The 23403-nt window shown below is 37.4% G+C and overlaps 1 protein-coding gene across 4 annotated transcripts in view; it reads left to right on the top strand.

Annotated features, from left to right (window-relative positions):
- Il1rapl1 (interleukin 1 receptor accessory protein like 1) overlaps positions 1-23403 on the top strand; it is a 1800273-nt gene that overhangs the window by 1417438 nt on the left and 359432 nt on the right. For all 4 annotated transcript variants that reach the window (XM_060376664.1, XM_060376665.1, XM_060376667.1 and 1 more), the window contains one exon: positions 18896-18970. In XM_060376664.1, coding sequence (XP_060232647.1) covers positions 18896-18970 — 75 coding nt within the window. The remainder of the gene's footprint in view (positions 1-18895; positions 18971-23403) is intronic.

Genomic DNA, 23403 nt, shown 5'->3' on the forward strand with positions numbered 1-23403 from the left:
AACAGGAAACAGGATAGGAGCCTACCACAGAGGGCCTCTGAAAGACTGTACTGAGCAGGGTATCAAAGCAGATGCTGGAACTCATTGCCTAACTTTGTGCGGCGTGCAGGTAATTTTATGAAAGGAGGGGAAGGTAGAAAGACATGTAGAGGACAAGAATTCCACAAGGAGACCAAGCAAAAAAAAAAAAAAAATCTGGTCCCAGCAGTCTTTGCAAAGTCATATACTTCAACCAAGAGCCATGCATGGATTTAATCTAGACCTCTTGATTTGATGTAGACCATGGCAGTTCATCCTCCAAGTGGGTACCCTAGTAAGGGGAATAGGGGCTGTCTATCATATTAACTCAGTGACTGGCTCTTTCATCACCTCCCCTGGGGGGATTTTAGCCTTGCCAGGCCACAGAGGGAGATAATGCATCCAGTCCTGGTGAGCTCAGATAGGCTAGGGTCAGATGGAAGGGGAGGAGGCCCTCCCCTATCAATGGACTTGGGGAGGGACATAGGACGTGAAAAGAGAGGGAGGGTTGGATTGGTAGGAGACAAGGAGGGGGGCTACAGTTGGAATACAACATGAATAAATCATAATAATAAAAAAATAAATTTAAAAGATGGTAATACATATGAAAAATAAAGAGAAATTTAATGTGACATTTGACTGAAGCAACTGAGAAGGATAATTTTCTCAGTTTTTAGGGACCACAATGACCTACCCATATGTGAGTCATTTATTTGAAATATAAAGTAATGATGAATAAATAATGAAACTGGTTTGCATAGATAAGGTGATTAAATTCATTTATTTAAAAAAAACTTATTTCTTCAGGGTGGGGGATATGGTTCAGTACATAAGAGAACTTGCTGTGTGAGTATGAGGAATGGAGTTCAGATCCCAGTACCCACATTAAAGCTGGGTATTGTCCCTCATATGCCATAATTTCATTTCACCACTGATAGAGACATTGAAAGCCAAAACGCTGAGTCGTATTGGCTTTCAGGATCAAAGAACAAAACAAACAAACAAACAAACAAAACAAAAGAAAATAAACCTGTAGCTCCAGATTTATGGAGGGATCCTGCCTCAAAAGGAACATGAAAACAGTAACATCGGAGGAAACCCAATAGTTCTCTGGCCTTCATATGCATAGTCATGTTCATGACACAACATGTATACATATACCATACACACAGAAATACACAGAGATACCCTTTGATGTCTATTCTCATAAATGTGACTTTATTTTACTGTCTCCTAGTATCATTAGATGACATGGTAGTCATATATTTGCTCAGACTCATAACTAGAGTGTCCTCTGACTCATGGACATCCATTTTCATCCCACACCTAATCCATGAGTAAGCTGTGTATTGAGATCTAAGTAAGCATTTAAAATGGAAAAAATCTTACTGTTTCTGCTGCCACTCTCATGGCCTTTGTGGACTGTTTCAATATCTTGCAGCTTGCCTGCCTGCCTTACTCCCCACTTTGCTCTATTATTTTTATTCACTTCAATCCTGGTAGACTCAACTATCAGATGCCTGAGAACTTTGGTACTTAAATTCTAACATAGTCACTCACCTTCACAAAACCTTCAACACAATTCCTATAATGTTTAGAATAAAAACTAAGTCCTTCCTATTTTTCAAAAGTCCTGCCTGCATTGGTTCATGGCTATCTCTGAACATCTTTTAAATATGTTCTTACTTAAATAAAATTATGATAACTTTCTTTAACAACCCCCAAGTATGCCATGTGTAATCCTATCTTGGTCTCAGCTTGTCCTTCCAAGTGTTCACATAGTACATCTCCTTCATTCTCAAAGCTCTGTCTCAAATGATCTTTATTCAGAACACTTTTTCTTGAGAGTTCCCTAAAATAGCACCTGTGTTACTGTCTATGGCTTTATATGCATCTGTCTATGATACTTATTATCATCTGCATTGTTTTACATATATGCATGTAAATGTTTATTTTACATCTTACTTTTACAAAGATTTGTTCTCTGAAAGAAATCTTGCCTGTTTCTGTGCTAGTAACTAAAACAGTTTTAACCAAACAGGAGATGCTTAAGAAAGACTGAATGAATGAATGAAAGAATGGATGTGTTTGTTTTATTTTCATTGTATGCAAAACTTACCAAACTGAGTGTAATATTATCAAATCCTGTCAGATGTATTTCTTTGTTTTCTTTAGCACATGTGTTTTGGTAAAAACATTATTAGTTATTGCATTTGGTACAACACTTGAAATGATTTTAATATATGTGTGTTCTTAAAATACTCTTTCCTTCTCAGACATTGGTGTGCAATAGCTTTTATGGTCTTTTATCCTTGAGGCTTCTGATGCTCAGTAGCTGTTGTGAGTTGTCACCATTATTACTTGTAATAGAAAAACAAGAGAGCACACCAAGTTCAGAGTATTGGAGATAAATGAAAAATGAAGCTCTGTGTCTCTCCTAAATGGATTTTCCATGTAATAATATGTTGATATGTTCTTCTGACAATCCCTTTCTTTTCCATGGCCCATGACACTGTGTATCCATGCTACAGCTTTCATACAATTTGTGTTCCATGAATAGAATCTGTAATTTAACTAATCCAGGCCAAGGAAAACAGAGCTGAAATCCTATCTGATTCATTAAGAGATCAAAATCTGTGGGTGACCCAATTATTCTTATTTGCTAGAAAAACTAAAACAGCTACTTGTCAGTTCTTTTAGATTTAAAAGAATCCATTACAAAATTCAGTCAGTGTAATTGGCTCAAATGTACTTAATTGTCTATGAATATTTTTACCAGTTTTAGATGAACCTGAATGTAATCTGTAAAGAAATTACACAAATACAAGACTTAAAAGTTTGTCAGAACATACTCTGATTTATAAGCATCCTTGTAGAAAACTCTAACCCTAACATTTTATTTCTTTGTGTGTATATGTATGTGTGTATATATGCATATGTGTGTGTGTGTGTACATGGATGAACAAATAGGTGTTCATGTGGAAGCCAGAGTTAATGATCAAGTATCTTCCTTGATCACTTTCTACATTATTTTTTGAGATAGATCACTTATCTGACCTGTAATTCATGTCGTGGCTATTCTAGCTGGACAGTGAGCTCCAGAGGTCCTCTCAACAGGGCATTCCCATCACTGAATTGAGAAGCAATTCTTTTGTAATGAGATTTTGGGTTTTGGTGACCCAAACTCAGGTGCTTATACTTGTATAGGTAGCACTTTATCCTCTGAACCATCTCTCTTCATTTATTTTATTTCTAACTTAATGTGTATTCTTTTAATCACTTGATAAATACTCATGAAATTGAATAATGAATATGAAATGTTGGTTATAAGCTTGGTGAGTGAGGAACTCCAATATTTGAGTCATTTTATAATCATGGTACATTGTGTGACATATTTAAAGCTATTCCAATTTTTTTCCAGATTGAAAAGAAAAATCTTTTTCTTTGCCTTGCAAGGTACAGTATGAAGTATGAATAATTTTTAGATTCAGAGTGTAAAGCACTTTGAGTCCTTGGTTAGACACTTAGCTCCTCATTTCACAAATATGTAATTCTAGGTGCTATTTCCCCAAATATTGATAGATACCCTCAGAGCATATTTATTTTGCATTTACTCTGTAGACGAATGTTAGTCCAGCAACATGACTACACTGGAAAAGGATTGATCCAAAGATGTAATTCATGTGATCCAGCTGGGATATAGACATGTCTTTAGTACATATCTTCAATCCCTCTGGCTAAAATACAGACACTCCTTTAGTACACACCTTTAATCTCAAACAATGACCTCTAATTGAAGGGTAGACAAAGTGATGAATCAGAGAAATGTTTGACAGAATGAGTCAGAGATATGATCTGGCCAACTCTCAAGAGAACAGACAGGAAAAAAAAAAGAGGATACTTAAGAGCAGTGCAGGGAGAGAGAAGAGAGAATTACATTTGGTGCCGTTCAATTGAGGGCAATTGAGTTAAGTTGAATTCATGCAATTCCATCAGTTTGTGCAGTCAATGCAGTTCAGTTTGTAGAGTTCAGAAACAATTTTTCCAATCAGAGCAGTTCGGTGAGAAGTCAGGCAAAGCCAGTTTGAATCAGTCAGCTCGGAAAGGAGTTTTTAGCCAGAATAGCTAAGTTGAACTACCCAGACAGAGTTCAGAAAGAGCTAGAAAGGGTGAGCTTATTCAGCAGTTAGTCTCAGTACCTGAAAGCTTATATGGCTAGGTTAGCAGACAGAGACTAGGAGTTGAAGCTTTCAACGTCAGAGCTTGTGGAAGATTAGATTCTATGGAGTCTAGAAGGTTCAAGACCTAGGGTTAGTTAGCTAGAAAGGATATGGGATGAGCCTGAGCCCTGTATTTACAAAGCTTGGGTATGACTCTCATTCATTCATCTGAAGAAATAAAAGTGACATTTAAACTATTCTACATAGTTACTTAATATATTGTCTTATTTCATTTTCACATGAACCTATCTGGGAAATTTATTTATGTCACACTTTACATATAAGAAGACTGAGTCCACAAGAGGTTAAATAAAGTATGCAGCTTACCAAAGCAATAAACATAATTAGAATTATTAAGTCAATGTATAGGATATTCCCTCCTATACCAAAATACTTCTAGGGAAAAAAGTAGAAAATACATTATAGAAATTATTTAAGATTGTTAAAGAACAAATTTTGTAGTAGGAAAAGAGTTGGAATGCAATAAATATTGCATACGATTGATAATATTTGAGGGATTATAGAGGTAATTGTTACATACAGAAAAGTATGTTTATGCTAAGTACTTTACATTTTCATCTTCTCTATGAACCTTAGAAAGAACCAAGAATCCTGGTCATGTTATTCTGGTTTGTTGTCTTTTCTATGAAAAGAGAAAGAATTCAAGTTTTCACTTCCCCATAGCTTGAATGCAGAAGAAATGATTAAGTGAGAAAGCTCTGAATTGCTGGGCATAGCGGCACATGCCTTTAATTCCAGCCTGTTCTACAAAGTGAGTTTCAGGACAGCCAGGGCTGTTACACAGAGAAATTTTGTCTTAAAAATAAAGAGAGCTTGGGATTTAGCTCAATGGTAGAGTGCTTGCCTAGCAAGTGCAAGGTCCTGGGTTCAGTCCTCAGCTGTGGAAAAAAAAAAGAATAGAAAAAAGAAATATTTAAGGAATAGTAACACAGATAAGCAACTGATTCTGTACACATTTTTGTTTAGTTATTGACTTCTAGATGCTTCTCTAACTGATGCTCACCAAGCAAATGGAATGACCTTAAAGTTCTACTTTTTTTACAAAACCATTTTGTTAACCAAGACATATTAGTAGAAGAGGCCTATTATCATTTAATGACTATATTATTTTTAATGCTGTTGATAAGACATTATAAAGAATAAAATGAAAACCTGAAAATAATTGTGTTGTTGGGTACAAAGCTCTATGTAATGCATAGCTCATGAAAGAAACAGTTATAATTGTGCTTTGGGTAGATAAAATATGATTATGGTTTAAAATCATACTGTATTTCATATCACTACTATTTTCCTATTATTTCAGTTAATGAGTGAGTTTTGCCTCTTTTTATAAGGAAAAGAAAAAAGGTCCCCTAGGTATGTTGCTTTCTTTTTTTAATTTGTATTTATTTTATTTTTAATATTTTTATTTTCATCTGATTTTATTGAGGTACTCTTGACAAATAAACATGCATATATTTAAGGTAGGCAGCATAATTGCCCAAGATAAGAAGACATAAGTACATTATAAAAATATTATCCCGAATCAAGCTAACTAAAATATATATCACCTCAAAGAATTGTCATTTGGGTGTAATGAAAGCTTTTAAAAATCTACTGTTAGGATTTTCCAATACATTGTGCAGTATTATCAACTAGACTAAGCATATTAGAGGTAGGGACCTTCTCTGTCCCTCATAATTGAAACCTTGAACTATTTGATTGACATTTCTCCATTTCCATACCTCACACTTCTAACCATTCTACTCTTGTTTGGAAAAAATGAGTCCTTTTTTAGGTTACACTCACAAATTAAATCATGGAATATTCATACTACTGTACCTGGATTGTTTTACTTAACACACTGTACACAAGAATCATCCATGTGGTCATTAAAAATAAATAAAGGAAAATATAAATAATATTTATTTCCAATTTACTAATTCTGTACTTCCAGCAGGTAAATGCAGGCAGCAGTGCAGGGTACTTACTGCTTTCTTTTTTATTCATTTTTTTATTAATTACAATTTATTCACTTTGTATCCCCTCTGTAGCTACCTCCCTCCTCCCCTCCCAATCCCAACCATCATCCCCCTTCTCCACCCATGTCCTTCTCCAAGTCTACTGATAGGGGAGGTCCTCTTTCCTTCTGATCCTAGTCTATCAGGTCTTATCAGGAGTGGCTGCATTGTCTTCTGTGGCCTGGTAAGGCTGCTCCCCCCTCAGGAGGAGATGATCAAAGAGCAGGCCAATCATATTATGTCAGAGGCAGTCCCTGTTCCCATTACTATGGACCCCACTTGGAGACTGAGCTTCCATGGGTTACATCTGTGCAGGGGTTCTAGGTTATCTCCATGCATGGTCTGAGTATCAGTCTCAGAAAAGACACCTGTGCCCAGATTTTTTGGTTCTGTTGCTCTCCTTGTGGAGCAGCTGTCCTTTCCAGGTCTTACTATCTCCTCCTTCTTTCATAAGATTTCCTGCACTCCGCCCAAAGTTTGGCTGTAATTCCCAGCATCTGCTCTGATACCCCACAGGGTAGAGTCTTTCAGAGGCCCTCTGTGGTACACTCCTTTCCTGTTCCCTGTTTTCTCCCTCCTCTGATGTCCATCCTCTTTGCCTTTCTGAATGGGGACTGAGCATGCCAGAGTCCTCCTTCTTGATTAGCTTCTTTAGGTGTACAGATTTTAGTAGGTTTATCCTATTTTATATATCTAATATCCATATTATGAGTGAGTATATATCCTGTGTCTCTTTCTGCTTTTGGGATACCTCACTTAGGATGGTCTTTTACAGTTCCCACCATTTAACTGCAAATTTCATGATTTCCTTGTTTTTTACTGCTGAGTAATATTCCATTGTGTAGATGTACCACATTGAATTTATTCACTTTGTATCTCACCTGTACCCCCCTCCCATTTCCCCTCCCAGTTCCACCTTCCCTCCCTCTCCCCACAATCCCCTTCTCCCCTCCAGTGATAAGGGAGGTCCTTCTCTCTTTCTACATGACCATAGCCTATCAGGTCTCATCAGGACTGTCTGGATCCTCTTTTTCTGTAGCCTGGTACAGCTGTACTCTCCCCTCCCCTCTGCTGTTTGTCCTCATGAGTAATTTTTTCAGAAGTAGAAGACCTGCTGTTACATTTGCAAATACAGAAAAATAAATGCTTGTCTAGGAATTCATTTTTACTGGCCATTGGAACCCCTGCCATTTTCCAACTCCTGTCATTTGTCAAAAAATTAAACTAATACATATTAAGCATCATGATGTGCTAGAAACATTCAAATAATGGACCTTTCTGTGAATATTCTTCATTTGTGGAAATGAATTTTGTTAGACTCAAAGTACTGGGAAATTAAGTTGCATTGTCATCTTAGTGACCACTTCCTAGTCACAGTTTCCAAATAACACAACAGTTGAACTTTGATTCACTTTTACCAAAGAAAGGTAAATCGGAAGAGAAATGTTTTTAATTGGTATCCATAATAACATTACATTAAACTGTGACAATTTTAGATTATAACAGATTGCACTGCAACAGCTCTCTGCTGTGTGTTGTAATGACTTAATTGCAAGTTTTCACACTTTAACAGATAGTACACACCTTGAAGGTAGACTGACAGACTTTTCAAAGGGCACACAAAAAAGTGTTGAGGGGAAAAGATTTTCTGAAGATTCTTGAATTTGTTTTGTTAACATTGGCAAAGCATTTGACCTCTTTGCACCTCAGATTCTTGGCCTTCAGAACAAAGGAGTTGCATTAGTACACGATGTTTTATTATTAAACTACAGATCAATGTTATGTACAGTAAATCCTTCAAAATTTCAAACAATTACAGTGTTTGGCAGATTATAACATTATAAACACACATACATGTACGTATGTGCACATGCATACAGGCATACGATTTAATTTGCCTGGTCAAAAACTTGGAATAACACATAGGCTATTATTAGACATCAGAAACAAATATTCACCAGATGGTGGTTAAGAAAAATTTTTACTCTTTTGATAAAAATGTAAATTAATGTGCTAGAGAAATGGCTCAGCATTTTAGAGCATTGCCTGTTCTTTCAGAGGTCCTGGGTTCAGTTCCCAGCAACCATCTATACTGGGATCTGATACCCTCTTCTGGCATGCAGGTGTACATGCAGATAGAGCACTCATATACATATATATATAATAAATAAAATCTTATTTATTTATCTATTTATTTATTTATTAGTTAGATTTTATTAACTCTGTATCCCAGCTATATCCCACTCCCTCATTCCCTCCCAATCCCACCCTCCCTCCCTCATTTCCTCCCTGGCCCTTTCCAAGTCCACTGATTGGGGAGGACCTCCTCCCCATTCATCTGAATAAAATCTTAAAAAAAAAAAAACAATGACAGCTGAACTGTGTATAGGTTTAAATAACAATATATCAATATTGGTTCATTCATTGTAGCAAAACCATTAGCATGTTAATGACAGAATTTTTTTTTTTCAAATGTGTATTTATTTTTATTTTTATTTTTTTCAATGCAGTTTATTCAGGAACATTGAACAATCCTCGGACCCCGGGGAAAGCCAGCCCACAGCTTAAATAGCCTCTGGGTAGCCAACCCAGGCGTGCCACGGGGGCAATGCAGATAGGTCCACATACATGGAAGCAAGCCAGATCCTCGGCCTTAGCCAAATGTGGAGTTGTTCGTGACAGAGAGCACTCACCATCGGGAAGGTGGAAGGCGGAAACCAGCTCCATCTTTAAGGCATAGCATTCCGCAGCTCTCTACAGTTCCCCCTTTTTGTTTTAGACGCATCAGGCAAGAGTAGAGGTCTGATCTCTGATATTAGAAATAAATTGGGACTTTGTACAGATGTTCATTTAGGTGTCATCCACCCAAAGAACATCAGACCCGTCCAATACCTTTTTCTCAGAGGCGGGACCTGGGGCATCAACCCGCATGCAATCAGACATGCTCTTCTCTGGGTCCAAAGCAGCTGACCCTGAGTGCAGTGCTTAGCCTCGCATCCTGAGCGTATCATTTTAGCTTTTTATGGTATCCAACCATGCTTGGGGAGAATGTCCTGCTTCAATGGCTGTAAAGGCCTGAATGATCATGGCTGCATCACACTGTTGTGAGACTCTAATCTTGCATATATACCACAGGCAAACCAAGGAGACCAACACCAGAAGGCCTGCTAACGCTCCCATGCCCGCCCATTCCTTCAGATGATTCATGGCTGCAGCAATCCATGTTGATAATCCTGTGGCTAGTCCTGCGTCCACTCCGGTAGAATTTACTGTGACAATGGCCACTCTCAGCTGCTCCATCGTAGTATCGAATTCTCCAGTCCAATTACCTAAAATATAGCTCGACAATTGTTTAGACAGATTTGCAGTGCAGGAAAAATTCCCATGTTGTATGCTAGTGACACAAAGTCCAGCATACTTTTTTTTTAAAGAATGAACATTAACATAGCCACTATAAAGAAACAACAACAACACACACACACACACACACACACACACACACAGTTAGGAGGTTGCTGCCTTGAGATTGCTTTAATCCTCAAGGTAACCAGGCACTGTTGTGCATTAATCTAGATGAGAAAATGAAGCTTAGCTGGGCTGGTGGGTGCAAGCAAGATCTCAGTCAACATGATTACAAGAGAAATAGCCTCCTCTGAAGACAGTTTCGGGAAAAAAGCTCTCTTTATTGTTGGGGAAGTGGGAGATAAAGGCAGTATAAACTTTTGGGAGTGGAGAGAGGAGTGAGGATACATTATTGGCTGGGGCTAAGGTCCTAGGACTGCTTCATTTGCCATGAGAAGGAAATCTAGGTGCTTTCTGGATATGTCCTTATAAGGAAAGAGGAATTTTAATCTGAAATCTGGCCACCAGGATATGTGTCCACCTCAAAGGCAGCAGAGGTGTAGGTCATAAGGCTAATGTGTGCTGGGACATGTAGGCCCAGAGCAGGAGGTAGCAGTCCTGCTCCTATTGGTTTCAGAATGAGTTTTATAGAGTTTGGACATGTCTCAGTCTCACTCTTACTCCAGACCAACTCCTCCAGGTCAGGATTTACTGTCCCTACATCAGTTGCTCAAAGAGCTGAAAATATAACTGCTATGTGCTCCAGTTACACCAGGTGTGCATATACATATACCCTTTTTATTGTGGTACTATTATTCATAATATACAAGATGAAGATTCAGACTAAGTGCTCATCACTAGTGAAATGGTTTTTAAAAATGTAACAGTAAAACAATGGATAAAAAACATGGAATAATGTCACTGTCAAAAATATATAGATGGGGGGGTATCCAAGATGGCTGTGCCAAGAGGACACTGTGTCTGAAGCAGGACAGCATTTTCAGTACAGCGACCAAGAGACTGAACTCTGGGCCCTAAAACAACAGCAGTCGTGTTTCCCAGGTGAGAGGAATCTCCACAGTGTGGGAATCAGGTCATTCAGCCAGAACCAAGAAGAGATCCAGGGTCGCGCAGGCGCTCGGTCTCCAGACCAGAGCCACAGGCTTGCGTGTCCTGATCACCTTCCCAGTCTGAACTGTGGGCAAAAAAAAAAAAAAAAAAAAAAAAAAAAAAAAAAAAAAAAAACACCAGAGACTGGGAGTCCCAGTCATGAGAAAAACTCACAGAGAAGGAAGTAAATGGGACTGACCTCAGGTCACTCAGTCTTTCCCTGGAAATGGTCCCACAGACCTGCAGGCACAGTTTTTCAGCCCTGAGCGGGGGTTCCAGCCACCAGCACAGAGACCTGCTGCGTACCCCACTCTCTATCACACACAGATCTATGTGCCTGAGGGCCTCAGATACTGGGTTTCCCTGTCAGGAGAAAACCCCACCGGGAAGGAAGCAAACAGGGACTGACTCATGGTCACCCAATATATCCCTGGAAAAGGTCCCACACATTGGTAGGTGCACGCTGACAGCCCAGACCTGCTGTGCACTATTCTTCACAGACAGAACTGTGCACCTTAGGGCATCAGAGACTGGGAGTCCCTGTGGGGAGAAAACCCCACAAGGAGGGAGACAACTTAGAGCACTCAGCCGACCATCACCACCTCCACACACCAGCAAACACAGGAAAGTTCCCTGGAAAAGGTCTCAGGTTCCTGCCCAATCACCAGCTTGGAGCCACCACCTGCCAGCACTTGCACGCTCTATGCACCAAACCAAACACCACAGACTGAGCCTTCCTGTTGGGAGAAAACCCCACTGTGGGGAAAACACCTGGCCCTACCTCAGGACACCTAGCTCTGGAAAAGTTTCTGGCTACCCACAGGCTCCTGACTCTAGCCTTCAGCTGCATGCAGGAGAGCAGAGCTCACTTGCCACTGACTACATCTTGGGTACTGGAGCATAGAGCCCCACAGACCTACAGAAGCCTGGGATCCCTGATATCAACCCCCAGATACTGCTCCAAGGGGCAACCAGTTATCCCTAATTAAACTGACCAAACCACAGGACACACACGTTACAGCAGCACCTCACTAAACTTATGGCAAGAAACCCAGAAGCAGGGCAGCTGTCTCCAGGACTTCTCCAGGTGAGAGGAGAGACCTCTTGACTAACAAGGACCACAGTTACACTCAGATCTGTATGCCTGAGGTGAGCTATGGTGATTCCTGAAAAATAATGGCTACTCAGTGATCATACCCAGAAAGCTGAGGAGGCTTCCTTCAGCTAAAATCATCTTCCTGCCAAAGGGTTCTCTCCACCACAGGATTCCAGGAACCACCAGAAGCTAATACTCAACACCTAAAATAGGCCAATGGGTAGAGACCAGTGTAAAAGCTCAACCAACAAAAGACAGAGCAATATGGCATCTCCAGAACCCAGTTATCCAGGGGCAAGCAGCCCTGGACACCCCAGCATAATTGAAATTCAAGAAGACAACCTAACATATATGCTTATGAAGAGGATAATAGAGGAAACAAATAAAATTTGTAAAGAAGTAGAGGAAGATAAAGTCAAACAGATTATGGCCATCTGTAAGAAATACAGGAAGTTGCAGCCAAACAGTTTGGGGCTTTTAGAGAGGAAATACTTAAATCACTGAAAGAAATAGAAGAAACAAAGGATTGTTCAAACAAACAGGTGAAGGAATTGAAGGAAAATAGAGTCAAACAGGAGAAGGAAATCAACAAAACAGCTCAAGATCTGAACATGGAAATGGAAAAATTTGAAGAAAATACAAATGGAGGAAACTATGGAGAGAAAGAACTTAGGGAAGAAAACAAGAACTACAGAGGTAAGCATAACCAATAGACTATAAGATATGGAAGAAAGAATCTCAGCTATGGAAGATACAATGTATCTTCCTTTTTCTTTTCTTTGATGTATTCATCAAAGAAAATAATGAATTTAAAAAATTCCTGACACAGACAGTCCAAGAAATTCAAGACAACATGAAAAGACAAAACCTAAGAATAATAGGAATAGAGGAAAAAGAAGATTCCTTCCTCAAAGGCACAAAATATTTTCAACAAAATCATTGAAGAAAATTTCCTCAACTTAAAGGAGAGGCCAATAAAAATACAAGAGACCTACAGAACACCTAATAAATTAGACCAGAAAAGAAAATCCTCCTTCCACATAATAATCAAAACAGTAAGTATACAGAACGAAGAAAAAAAATACTAAAAGCTGCAAGGGAAAAAGGCCAAGTAACATATAATGGCAAACCCATCAGAATCACACCTGACTTCTCAACAGAGACTATGAAAGCCAGAAGGGCCTGGATGGATATCATGCAGACCCTAAGAGAACACAGATGTCAACCCAGGCTACTAAACAGAGCAAAACTCTCAGTCCTCATAGTCAAAGAAGACAAGATATTCAATGACAAAAACAAATTTCAACAATACCTACAGACAAATCCAGCATTATAGAAGACACTAGAAGGAAAAAGACAACCCATGAAAACTAACTACTTTCAAGAAAACACAGGAAATAATTAACCTCACTACAGTAAAACAAAAAGTAACCAAGCACACAAACTTACTACCACAGCCAACATCAAAATCAAAGGATCTAACAGCCACTGGTCATTAACCTCTCTCAACATCAATGGATAAATTCTCCAATAAAAAGACACAAACTAACAGAATGGATGCGTAAACATGACCCAAAAAATCTGTTGCATACAAGAAACACACCTAAGTCACAAAGGTAGACATTACCTGAGGGTAAAGGGCTGGAAGACAGATTTCCTAGCAAATGGACAGAAGAAGCAAGCAGGAGTAGCCATTATAATATTTGATAAAATAGACTTTCAACGAAATTTAATCAAAAGGGACAGGGAAGGACAATTCATACTCATCAAGGGAAAATTCCACCAGGAAGACATCACAATCCTGAACATCTGTGCCCCAAATGTAAGGGCACCCACATACGTAAAAGAAACATTCATAAAACTTAAACCACACATAGATCCCCAAACATTACTAGTGGGAGACTTAAACACCCAACTCTCAACAAAGGACAGGTCAACAAAACAGAAATTAAACAAAGAAACAATGACTCTAACAGAGGTCATGAATCAAATGAATCTGCAGACTATCAGAGCAGATGTTGAGACTTATGGCCAACTGTTGGGCAAAGTGCATGGAATCTTATGAAAGAAGTGAGAAATAGTAAGATCTGGAGAGGACAGGAGCTCTACAAGGAGAGCAATAGAACCAAAAAATCTGAGCACAGGGGTCTTTCCTGAGACTCATACTCCAGCCAAGTACCATGCATGGAGATAACCTAGAACCCCTGCACAGATGTAGCCCATGGCAGTTCAGTATCCAAGTGGGTTCCATAGTGATGGGAAGAGGGACTGCCTCTGACATGAACTGATTGCCATGCTCTTTGATCACCTCCCCCTGAGGGGGAAGCAGCATTACCAGGCCACAGAAGATGACAATGCAGCCAGTCCTGATGAGATCTGATAGACTAGGATCAGAAGGAAGGAGAGGACGACCTCCTCTATCAGTTGACTTGGGGAGGGGTATGTGTGGAGAAGGCAGAGGGAAGGTTGCATTGGGAGGGGAGGAGGGAGGAGTTTATGTGAGGACAGAATGTAAATAAATTATAATAATAAAAATTAAAATAAAGTTAAAAAAAGAAATAAAACAAGCAATCATACAAACAATAACATACATAGATCTGTAAAAATGTGATATTAGGTAGAATTATCCAGTTACATGGAAAAATCATTCTATCATATGTAGGAATAAAACAGACAAACAAGAAACTAAACAACATTGTCTGAAAATAGAAGGCTATTATGAATAAAGCTGTTAGGAACATAGCTGAGCACTTGTCCTTGTTGAATGGTTGAGTATCTTTTGTGTATATGCCCAGGACATGTATAGCTGGGTCTTGGGCTAGTACTATTCCTAATTTTCTGAGAAAGCACCAGATTGGTTTCCAAAATGGTTATGCAAATTTACCCTTCCACCAGCAATAGAGGAGGATTCCCCTTTCTCCACATCTTCTCCAGCATGTGCTATCAATTTAATTTTTGATCTTAACCATTCTGATTGTTGTTTTGATTTGCCTTTGCCTGATGACTAAGGATGATGACTATTTCTTTAAATGTTGCTCCACAATTTTATCTTCTTCTAGTGAGGATTCTATTTAGCTTTGTAGCCCATTTTAAAATTGGATTATTTGGGGTTTTGTTGTTTAACTTCTTGAGTTCTTTATATATTCTGGATATTAGCCCTCTGTCAGATATAGAGTTGCAACAGTAACAAAAACTGCATGTGTTGGCATAGAAACTAAACTTACTGGTGGATCAGTGCAATTAAATTGAGGACCCAGAAATAAACCCGCACTCCTATGGACCCCTGAGTTTTGATATGAATCCAAAACCATACAATTAAAAATATGTCATCTTCAACAAATGGTGCTGGTCTACCTGCATTTCTACATGTAGAAAAATGCAAATAGACGCATATCTATCACCCTGCACAAAACTAAAGTCCAAATTGATCAAAGACCTCAATATAAAACTAGACACACTAAATCTGTTAGAAAAAAATGGGGAAAAGCCTCGATCTCATTGTCTCTTGTGCAAAAGCTCAGGTGCTATGATCAACAATCAATAAACAGGACCTCATGAAAATGAAAATTTTTCTTCTGTAAAACAAGGGAAACCTTCAAACAAACAAAATGAAAGCCTACAAACTTGGAACTTCATCTTGCCTCAACCTCCCAGTTAGGTTCTGCTGGACATTGTTTTCTTTACTCAGAAGCCAAATATGAGGCAGCATTCTCCTCTGCCCAGGATTCTATTGGGTACTTTAGGTAGCTGACTTATAAGGGTTTTCATCAGGTGATTTCTGATAGATATTTGTATATTCCCTATTTGATAATGTTAAACTTTGCTGTTATTTGTCCTTCCACATGAAAGCCTCACATGAAAGGAATTTGCTCTGCTCGAGATTCTCTTTATTGGAAACACCAGCTCAGTATATCAAAGGGACTTCATCATTTAGTTTCTGTAGGATATTTTGACTATCCTCATTGATGATGTTTTACTACGATTTATCTTTTATTGTTTTTAATTATTGGTGGATTATACACATGAACTCAGGTGTCCATGGAAGCCTCATAGTATTTGGAGCTATACTACAGGTTATTGTGAACCACCTGAAGATTGTGCCCTTAGGAAGAGGAGTAACCATCTCTCTAACTCCCTATCTTATTTGTTTCTATGTTTATATATCTATCTCTTCTGTCCTTTTACTTTGGCTTACTTATTTAAGCTCACTTATACAAAATTAAAAGACTAGCTACCATATTTCATTCTCTGCAGCATATGTATAACACAGTTGTTTTTTTAAATTTTATTCATTATCTATTTTTTATTTATTACAGCTGCAGCCCCCTCCCTCATCTACTCCTGGACTCACCCTCCTACCCTCTCCTCCCTCTGTGCCTCTCCCCTAGTCCACTGACATGGGAGGTCCTCCTCCCCTACTGTCTGAACCTAACCTATCAGGTATCATCAGGACTGTCTGCGTTGTCTTCCTCTGTGGCCTGGTAAGGCTGCCTCCCTCAGGGAGAGGTGACCAAAGAGCCGCCAACTGAGTTCATGCCAGAGACTGACCCTGTTCTCCTTACTAAGGAACCTACTTGAAACCTGAACAGGGTCACAAAATTGTTGTTGTTTTGTTTTGTTTTTACTATAATCATTATAATCATTTGATAAAGAGTCTAAGAAATGTTACTTAGTTCATTGCTGACATGTTTTTGCCAACACTGACTGAAAAAAAACTGATTATTTAGGTGGCAAAAGAACTAAATATGTTAAGACAATTTTAGGCGTGAAATAAAAGCTTTAAAATTAACCAGAGAAATTTCATATCTTTGAGAATTTTTGTAGCTCATGCCTTAGTTGTACATAAAGGAATTAATGCTCAACTAAAAGGAAGCTTGATGGTATTCAATCAGAGGATTGACCTCGTGCAGGAGCAAATTGATACCCTATGGCAAATAGCTCAACTTGGCTGTCAATGAAAATATGCTGGACTTTGAGTCACTAGCATATAACATGAGAATTTTAAAGGGTTGTTTTATTCTTTTACCCAAATTTTATCTACACCTTTATTTCTAGAACTTAAATAGTAATAAAGATGAATAAATACTGTGTTTAATTAGTTTTGAATAATCAGAATCACAATCATGTTTGAAGTTGGTTTCCCAAATAAAATCTCTGAAAACATCTTTGTTTTTCTGACTTGGTGTTTATCATTCTTTTTCAGTAATGGTTTTCTGTTAATTAGAGATGGAGGCAAGCTGCTAAAGCAGCTTGAATTCTTAAATCCTCTTGTGATAAATATGTGTAGCCAAGTCCTAGCTGTTATATCTAGATTAGACTTCCAGTTATCAACCAAGCTGGCATGTATTCCTGGCAAGTGAGAGATGTTGTACCAAATTCATTCCTAAATAACATGAGAGAGAGAAAGTCCTCAAAGCAAAAAGACTTAGCTCAGCAACCATTAATTGATCATCGCTGTACTTGTTATAGAGTAGATTTTGCAGAGAGAGGTTTCAAGGGACCTGAACAATTCAATCAGAAGGTAGAAGGGAGAAGCTTCATAAAGAACTGACTGTTTTTCTATAACCCAGAGAATATAGTTTAAATAGAAATGAAGTATTTGTGAAAAGCATCTCTCCATAATCCTGTCACAGCAAAGTCTTTGATTTATTGGCTGATCATTAAAATTGACAAGAGCAGAGAAAGGAAGTTTGTAGAAACTTAAATTCAAAGAGGGTGTAGCATGTAAATTAGCAAGAAATACTACACAACCTAACAGATAGTAATAGCATAGGGTTTAGTCTAATTTAAATATTATTTAAGAATATTTACTTTGTTGTAGGTTCTTGTCCTGTTCCCTGATTTCTCCTTCTTCTGATGCCCATCCTCTTTGCCTTTCTGAATGGGGATTGAGCATCTTAGCCAGAGTCATCCTTCTTGATTAGCTTCCTTAGGTGTACATATTTTAGTATATTTATCCTATATTCTGAAACACTCTACCCTGCTATGTTGAGACTCATAGTCAAACTTTGAGCAGAGTACAGGGAATCTTATGGAAGAATTGGGAGATAGTAAGACCTGGAGAGGACAGGAGTTCCACAAGGACAGCAAGAGATCTTAAAAAGCCTGGGCACAGGTTTTTTTTTTTTTTTTTCTGAGACTGATACTCCAGCCAAGGACCACTCATGGACATGGCCTGGAACTCCTGCACAGAGGTAGCCTATGGCAGTTCAGTATCTAAGTGGCCTCCATAGTAATGGGGACAGGTGTTGTCTCTGACATGAACTCAGTGGCTGGCTCTTTGATCACCTCCCCCAGAAGGGGGAGCAGCCTTACCAGGTCACAGAAGAAGACAATGCAGTCACTCCTGCTGAGACCTGATAGACTAGGGTCAGAGGGAAGGGAAGGAAGAAAAGTCCCTTTTCAGTGGACTGGGAGAGGGACATGGGTGTGGAAGAGGGAGGGTGGCATTGGGAGAGGAGGAGAGAGGGAGGTACAGTGGGGATACAAAGTGAATAAACTGTAATTAGTAAAAATAAAAATAATTTAAAAAGAATATTTACTTTGTATGGGAGTGCATTTTTGTACTTACACAAACTTAATGCCAATTGACTCCCCATTTAGAAAACACTTGCACAAAATCATTACTAAATCATATCTTTGAAGCCAAGTGATTAACATATGGAAAATAAAAATGGAATTAAGAATCACATCATCTTAGGTCAAAAATCATAGTGCATGTCACATACCCCCGTTTTTTTCTTTAATCTGTCACACAGTAAAAGTATAAAACACTCCTCCCAAACAAAAAGCAAAGTACAAATTCAAAACTCATGGTGATAAGTGCTAAATGCCTGTCCAGTCCTGATTCTGTAATGTAGTGTGTTTTGTCAATATCAATATGAATGTGTTATGCTTTACTCTAGTATAACCTAATGCCTTTTTTATTTGCTTGACGTTCCTGCCTGAAAGATGAAAGTCATTAGTTGGTAGAGTGCTTTGATACTACTATGAAAAAAATGTTTGGGAAAGTTAACTGTGTTCTTTCTTTCAGTTTATGCAGTCTAGCTGTAAGTCTTTGTATTATTTTTATTGTTGTTGTTTTTCAGCTCCTCTGACTGATAAGCCACCCAAACTTTTGTATCCTGTGGAAAGTAAACTGACAATTCAGGAGACTCAACTAGGTGAGTAATTCTTCAATTCTACTTAATATGTCTTTCTCCAATATATTTCAATAGCTAAATAAGCCTAAATTGTAGGCATGTTAGACACTAAACTGTAAACACTGTTCCCGGTAATACGTTCTTTGGAAACAAACTGTGCATATAACATTTAAACAGCTGTTGGAAAGGAAATAAGCGTAAGATTTTAATGACATTATTATAGCATTTTATAGCCACAAGCTGTAATGTTTGAATTGTTTTTTTTTTAAAGACAGTATGGAACTTTATGTATAATCCTTCTTAACACATTAAAACACATTTTTTTGAAATTAAGAGAAAATGCCAGTTCATCAAAATAAATATCAATATTATAAAAAATACAAGTTAAAATTTTAATCTAAATAAGAGAGGTGGTAGAATATTTCCTTCTCATTACAGGACTGGGGTTTGATCCATAGTATTACATGTTGCTAATTTAGGAATATAATGCTGAATTCTCATCAATAATCATGTTTATATATGCCATGTGATAAGTTCTGAAAACATGTATTTTAAGAAATTGGGTAAAACTTTAAATATCTTTGGATAAGAAGAAAGGACTTTATAATAGTGGTTAAATGTAGTGAATATACCAAAAATAAATTTATATATATCATTTAATTCATCTTTTTCATATTGTGAGCAAGTTACTTTTGATAAAGAAACTAGTAGATTTAGACATGAGATCATGAACACTATACACTTGTTATGAATATTAAATTGTGTATAATTTGTAATTGTAATGTATTTATATTGGAGGAAGTATGAGATTTTTGTCTAATTTGGGTTCATTCCATTATATCAAATATTATCTTAATCAATATATATATATATTATTTTCTTACATTTCAATTTTTTAAATGCTCTATGAATTCAGAGAAACAGGTAGATTACAGACATAGAATAACATTCTGTAGAAATGTATTTTCTTTTGTTGACTACGTTTAAATTTTTTTCTAACACATTCTTGAATACACATTCATGTTATTAAAGAATTCCTTACATTAATGATTCAAATTCACTTATTTTATAACTAAAAAGAATCTGCTGTAGCTATAGCTATTAATTCTTAACTGTGAATTTGGTAAAAAATGTGAATCAGTTTTCTAAACAAAGAGTGAAGATGTGATAGTCTTTACATCAACACATGTTTCACAAAGGTATGATGATGGTTTGGGCACCATTAAGTTTCTAATAGTAGATTCTTATGCTTGGTAACTTAAATGATAAACATATGCAGAGTACATTCATACAGGTAAGAAAGTAAGTATGTTGCTTTGTTAGAAAATTTGAGTCTTCCATACTGAGGTAATGTACATACAAGTAACACAATGATAGTTATTTTGAGATGGAAGACTATAGACAACATTAAAACAATGTCACAAATAAAACAAATAAACTGAGATAATACCTATCTCCTTGTTCAGGTTAGTGTGTACTTAGTTTATTATAATTAATTGCTATTTCTTAATGACATCTTACAATAACATCTAGAAATGCATGTTTCTCAGGAGTGAAATAAAATTCTTGCAGCAAGAAGCAGGGTTTATGGTAGTAGTTAGATGTAGTAATTATAGCAAAATGGAATTTCAAGTCTTTAATTACATGTATTTGCTAGACAACATAATTAAAATAATTTTATGACTGATGATTGCCTGTTGGGTTTCTTTTTATTATCCATAATTTGAGATGACTCAAATTGGACTTTCTCTCTTACCTTTCACAAGTAGAATAATTTAAAAAGCTAGTGTTTTTTAATACTGCGTTTACTTAAATTAAATCATAAAGACATACCAACCAAATCAAACCGAGATGAAAAGATCTTATGCAGTGTGCAATGTTTTTCTATGCACTCATTTGAAGTAACATACAAATACAATTTAACAAAGTATTTAATTTTTTATTGACACTGATCAAAGAAATATGAGTTTTCTTTAACTACTAATTGAACTAAAGGATCAAGCTGGAATTTTTTTTAAGTTTCCATTTAGTTTGATGTTGGATATAGGCTTGCTATATATTGCCTTTACTATGTTTAGGCAAGTGCTTTGTGTCCCTGATTTTTCCAGAACTTTAAACATGAATGGGTGTTGGATTTTGTCAAATGCTTTTTCAGCATCCAAGGAGATGATCATGTGCTTTTTCTCCTTCAGCTTGTTTATATGTTGGATAATATTGATGGATTTCCTTATATTGAACCACCCCCTGCATATCTGGGATGAAGCCTATTTGGTCATGGTAGATGATATCTTTGATGTGTTCTTGGATTTGGTTTGCTAGTATTTTATTAAGTATTTTTGCAACAATGTTCATAAGAGAGATAGGTCTGAAGTTCTCTTTTTTTTGTTGGGTCTTTGTGTGGTTTCGGTATCAATGTGACTATGGCCTCATAGAATGAGTTTGGTAATGTTCCTTCTGTTTCTATTTTCTGGAATAGTTTAAAGAGTATTGCTATTAACTCTTCTTTGAAGGTCTGGCAGAATCCTACTCTGAAATGGTCTGACCCTGGACTTTTTTTTTTGGGGGGGGATGGGACTTTTGATAACAGCTTAGTAGATATAGGACTATTTAATTTATTTACCTGTTCAGCTTTGGTAAATGGATTTTCAAATTTTACATATGAATGATTATTTGGATTTCCTCAGTGCCTGCCATTGTGTCTCCCTTTTCCTTTCTGATTTTGTTGATTTGGATAGTGTCTCTCTGCCTTTTGTTAGTTTGGCTAAGGATTTGTCTATCTTGTTCATTTTTTCAAAGAACCAGCTCTTGGTTTCGTTGATTCTTTGAATAGTTTTCTTTGTTTCTAATTTATTTATTTCAGCCCTGAGTTTGATTATTTCCAGCTATCTACTCTTCTTAGGTATGTCTACTTGTTTTTTGTTTTGGTTTTTTGATGAATGGGGACCTCCTCCCCATTCATCTGATCCTGTTTTATCAGGTATCTTGAAATTTGCAGGCAAATGTTGGGATCTAGAAAAGATCATTCTGAGTGAAATATCCCAGAAGGAGAAAGACAAACACGGTATATACTCAGTTATATAGACCTATAAGATATGATAAACATAATGAAATCTATACACCTAAAAAAGATAATCAAGAGAGCAGACATGGGGTAAGATGATCAGTCCTAGTTTAGAAAGACAGATGGGATGTTTTTTGTTTGTTTTTTTTTTTTTAAGGGCTTTCAAGTGAGCTGTTAAATTGCATATATCAGATGTTTCAATATATGTTTCGAGTTTCATTTTTCATTAAATTATTGTTTTTATATTAATTACAGGCTATTTACTTTGTATCCCAGATGTAACCCCATTTCTCATTCTCTTCCAATCCCATCCACCCTCTCTCATCTCCTTCCATTCCCCTCTCTACATCCACTCATAAAGGGAGGTCCTCTTCCCCTTCCATCTGAACCTAGCTTATCAGGTCTCCTCAAGACTGGCTGCAGTGTCCTCCTCTGTGGCCTTACAAGGCTGCTCCTCCCTCAGGGAGGGGGTGGAGAGGTCAAAGAGCCAGCCACTGAGTTCATGTCAGAGACCACCCTTGTTCCCCTTACTAGAAAAACCACTTGGATAATGAGCTGCCATGGGCTACATCAAATTTCTTTATGAAGGCACATTGTGCTGTGAACTTTCCTCTTAGGACTGCTTTCATTGTGTCCCATAAGTTTGGGTGAGTAGTGCCTTCATTTGCATTGAATTCTAGGAAGTCTGTAATTTTTTTTTATTTCTTACTGATCCAGCTAGTGTTGAGGAGAGATTTGTTCTATTTCCATGAGTGTAGGCACTTTGCTGTTTTTGTTATTGTTGAGGTTTAGTTTTAGACCATGGTGGTATGATATAATACAAGGAATTATTTCACTCTTCTTGTATCTGCTGCGGCTTGCTTCGGGCCCAACTATGTGGTAAATTTTGGAGAAGGTTCCATGAGGTGCTGAGAAGTTATACTCTTTTGAGTTTAGGTGAAAAGTTGTATAGACATCTATTAGGCCCATTTGATATAGGACCTATGTAAGTGTCATTAGTTCTTTGTTTAGCTTCTGTCTCAATGATCTGTCCATTGGTAAGAGTAGGGTGTTGAAATATCCCACTATTAATATGTTGGGATCAATGTGTAGAATAAGCTTTAATAAAGTTTGTTTTACAAATGCAGGAGCCCTTGTGTTTGGTGCCTAGATGTTCAGTAAGATGATGTCCTCCTGGTGGATTTTTTCTTTGATGAGAATGAAATGTCCCTCCCCATCTCTTTTTGATTAATTTTGGTTGAAAGTCTATTTTTTAGATTTTAGGATGGCTAATCCAGCTTGTTTTTTGGAGCCCTTTGAATGGAAATCCTTTGTCCAACCCTTTACCCTGAGTTAGTGTCTATCTTTGTTACAGAGGTGTGTTTCTTGAAAGCAGCAGAATGTTGGATCCTCT

The sequence above is a fragment of the Meriones unguiculatus genome (genome assembly GCF_030254825.1).
Source record: "Meriones unguiculatus strain TT.TT164.6M chromosome X unlocalized genomic scaffold, Bangor_MerUng_6.1 ChrX_unordered_Scaffold_30, whole genome shotgun sequence".
Taxonomy (NCBI): Eukaryota; Metazoa; Chordata; class Mammalia; order Rodentia; family Muridae; genus Meriones; species Meriones unguiculatus.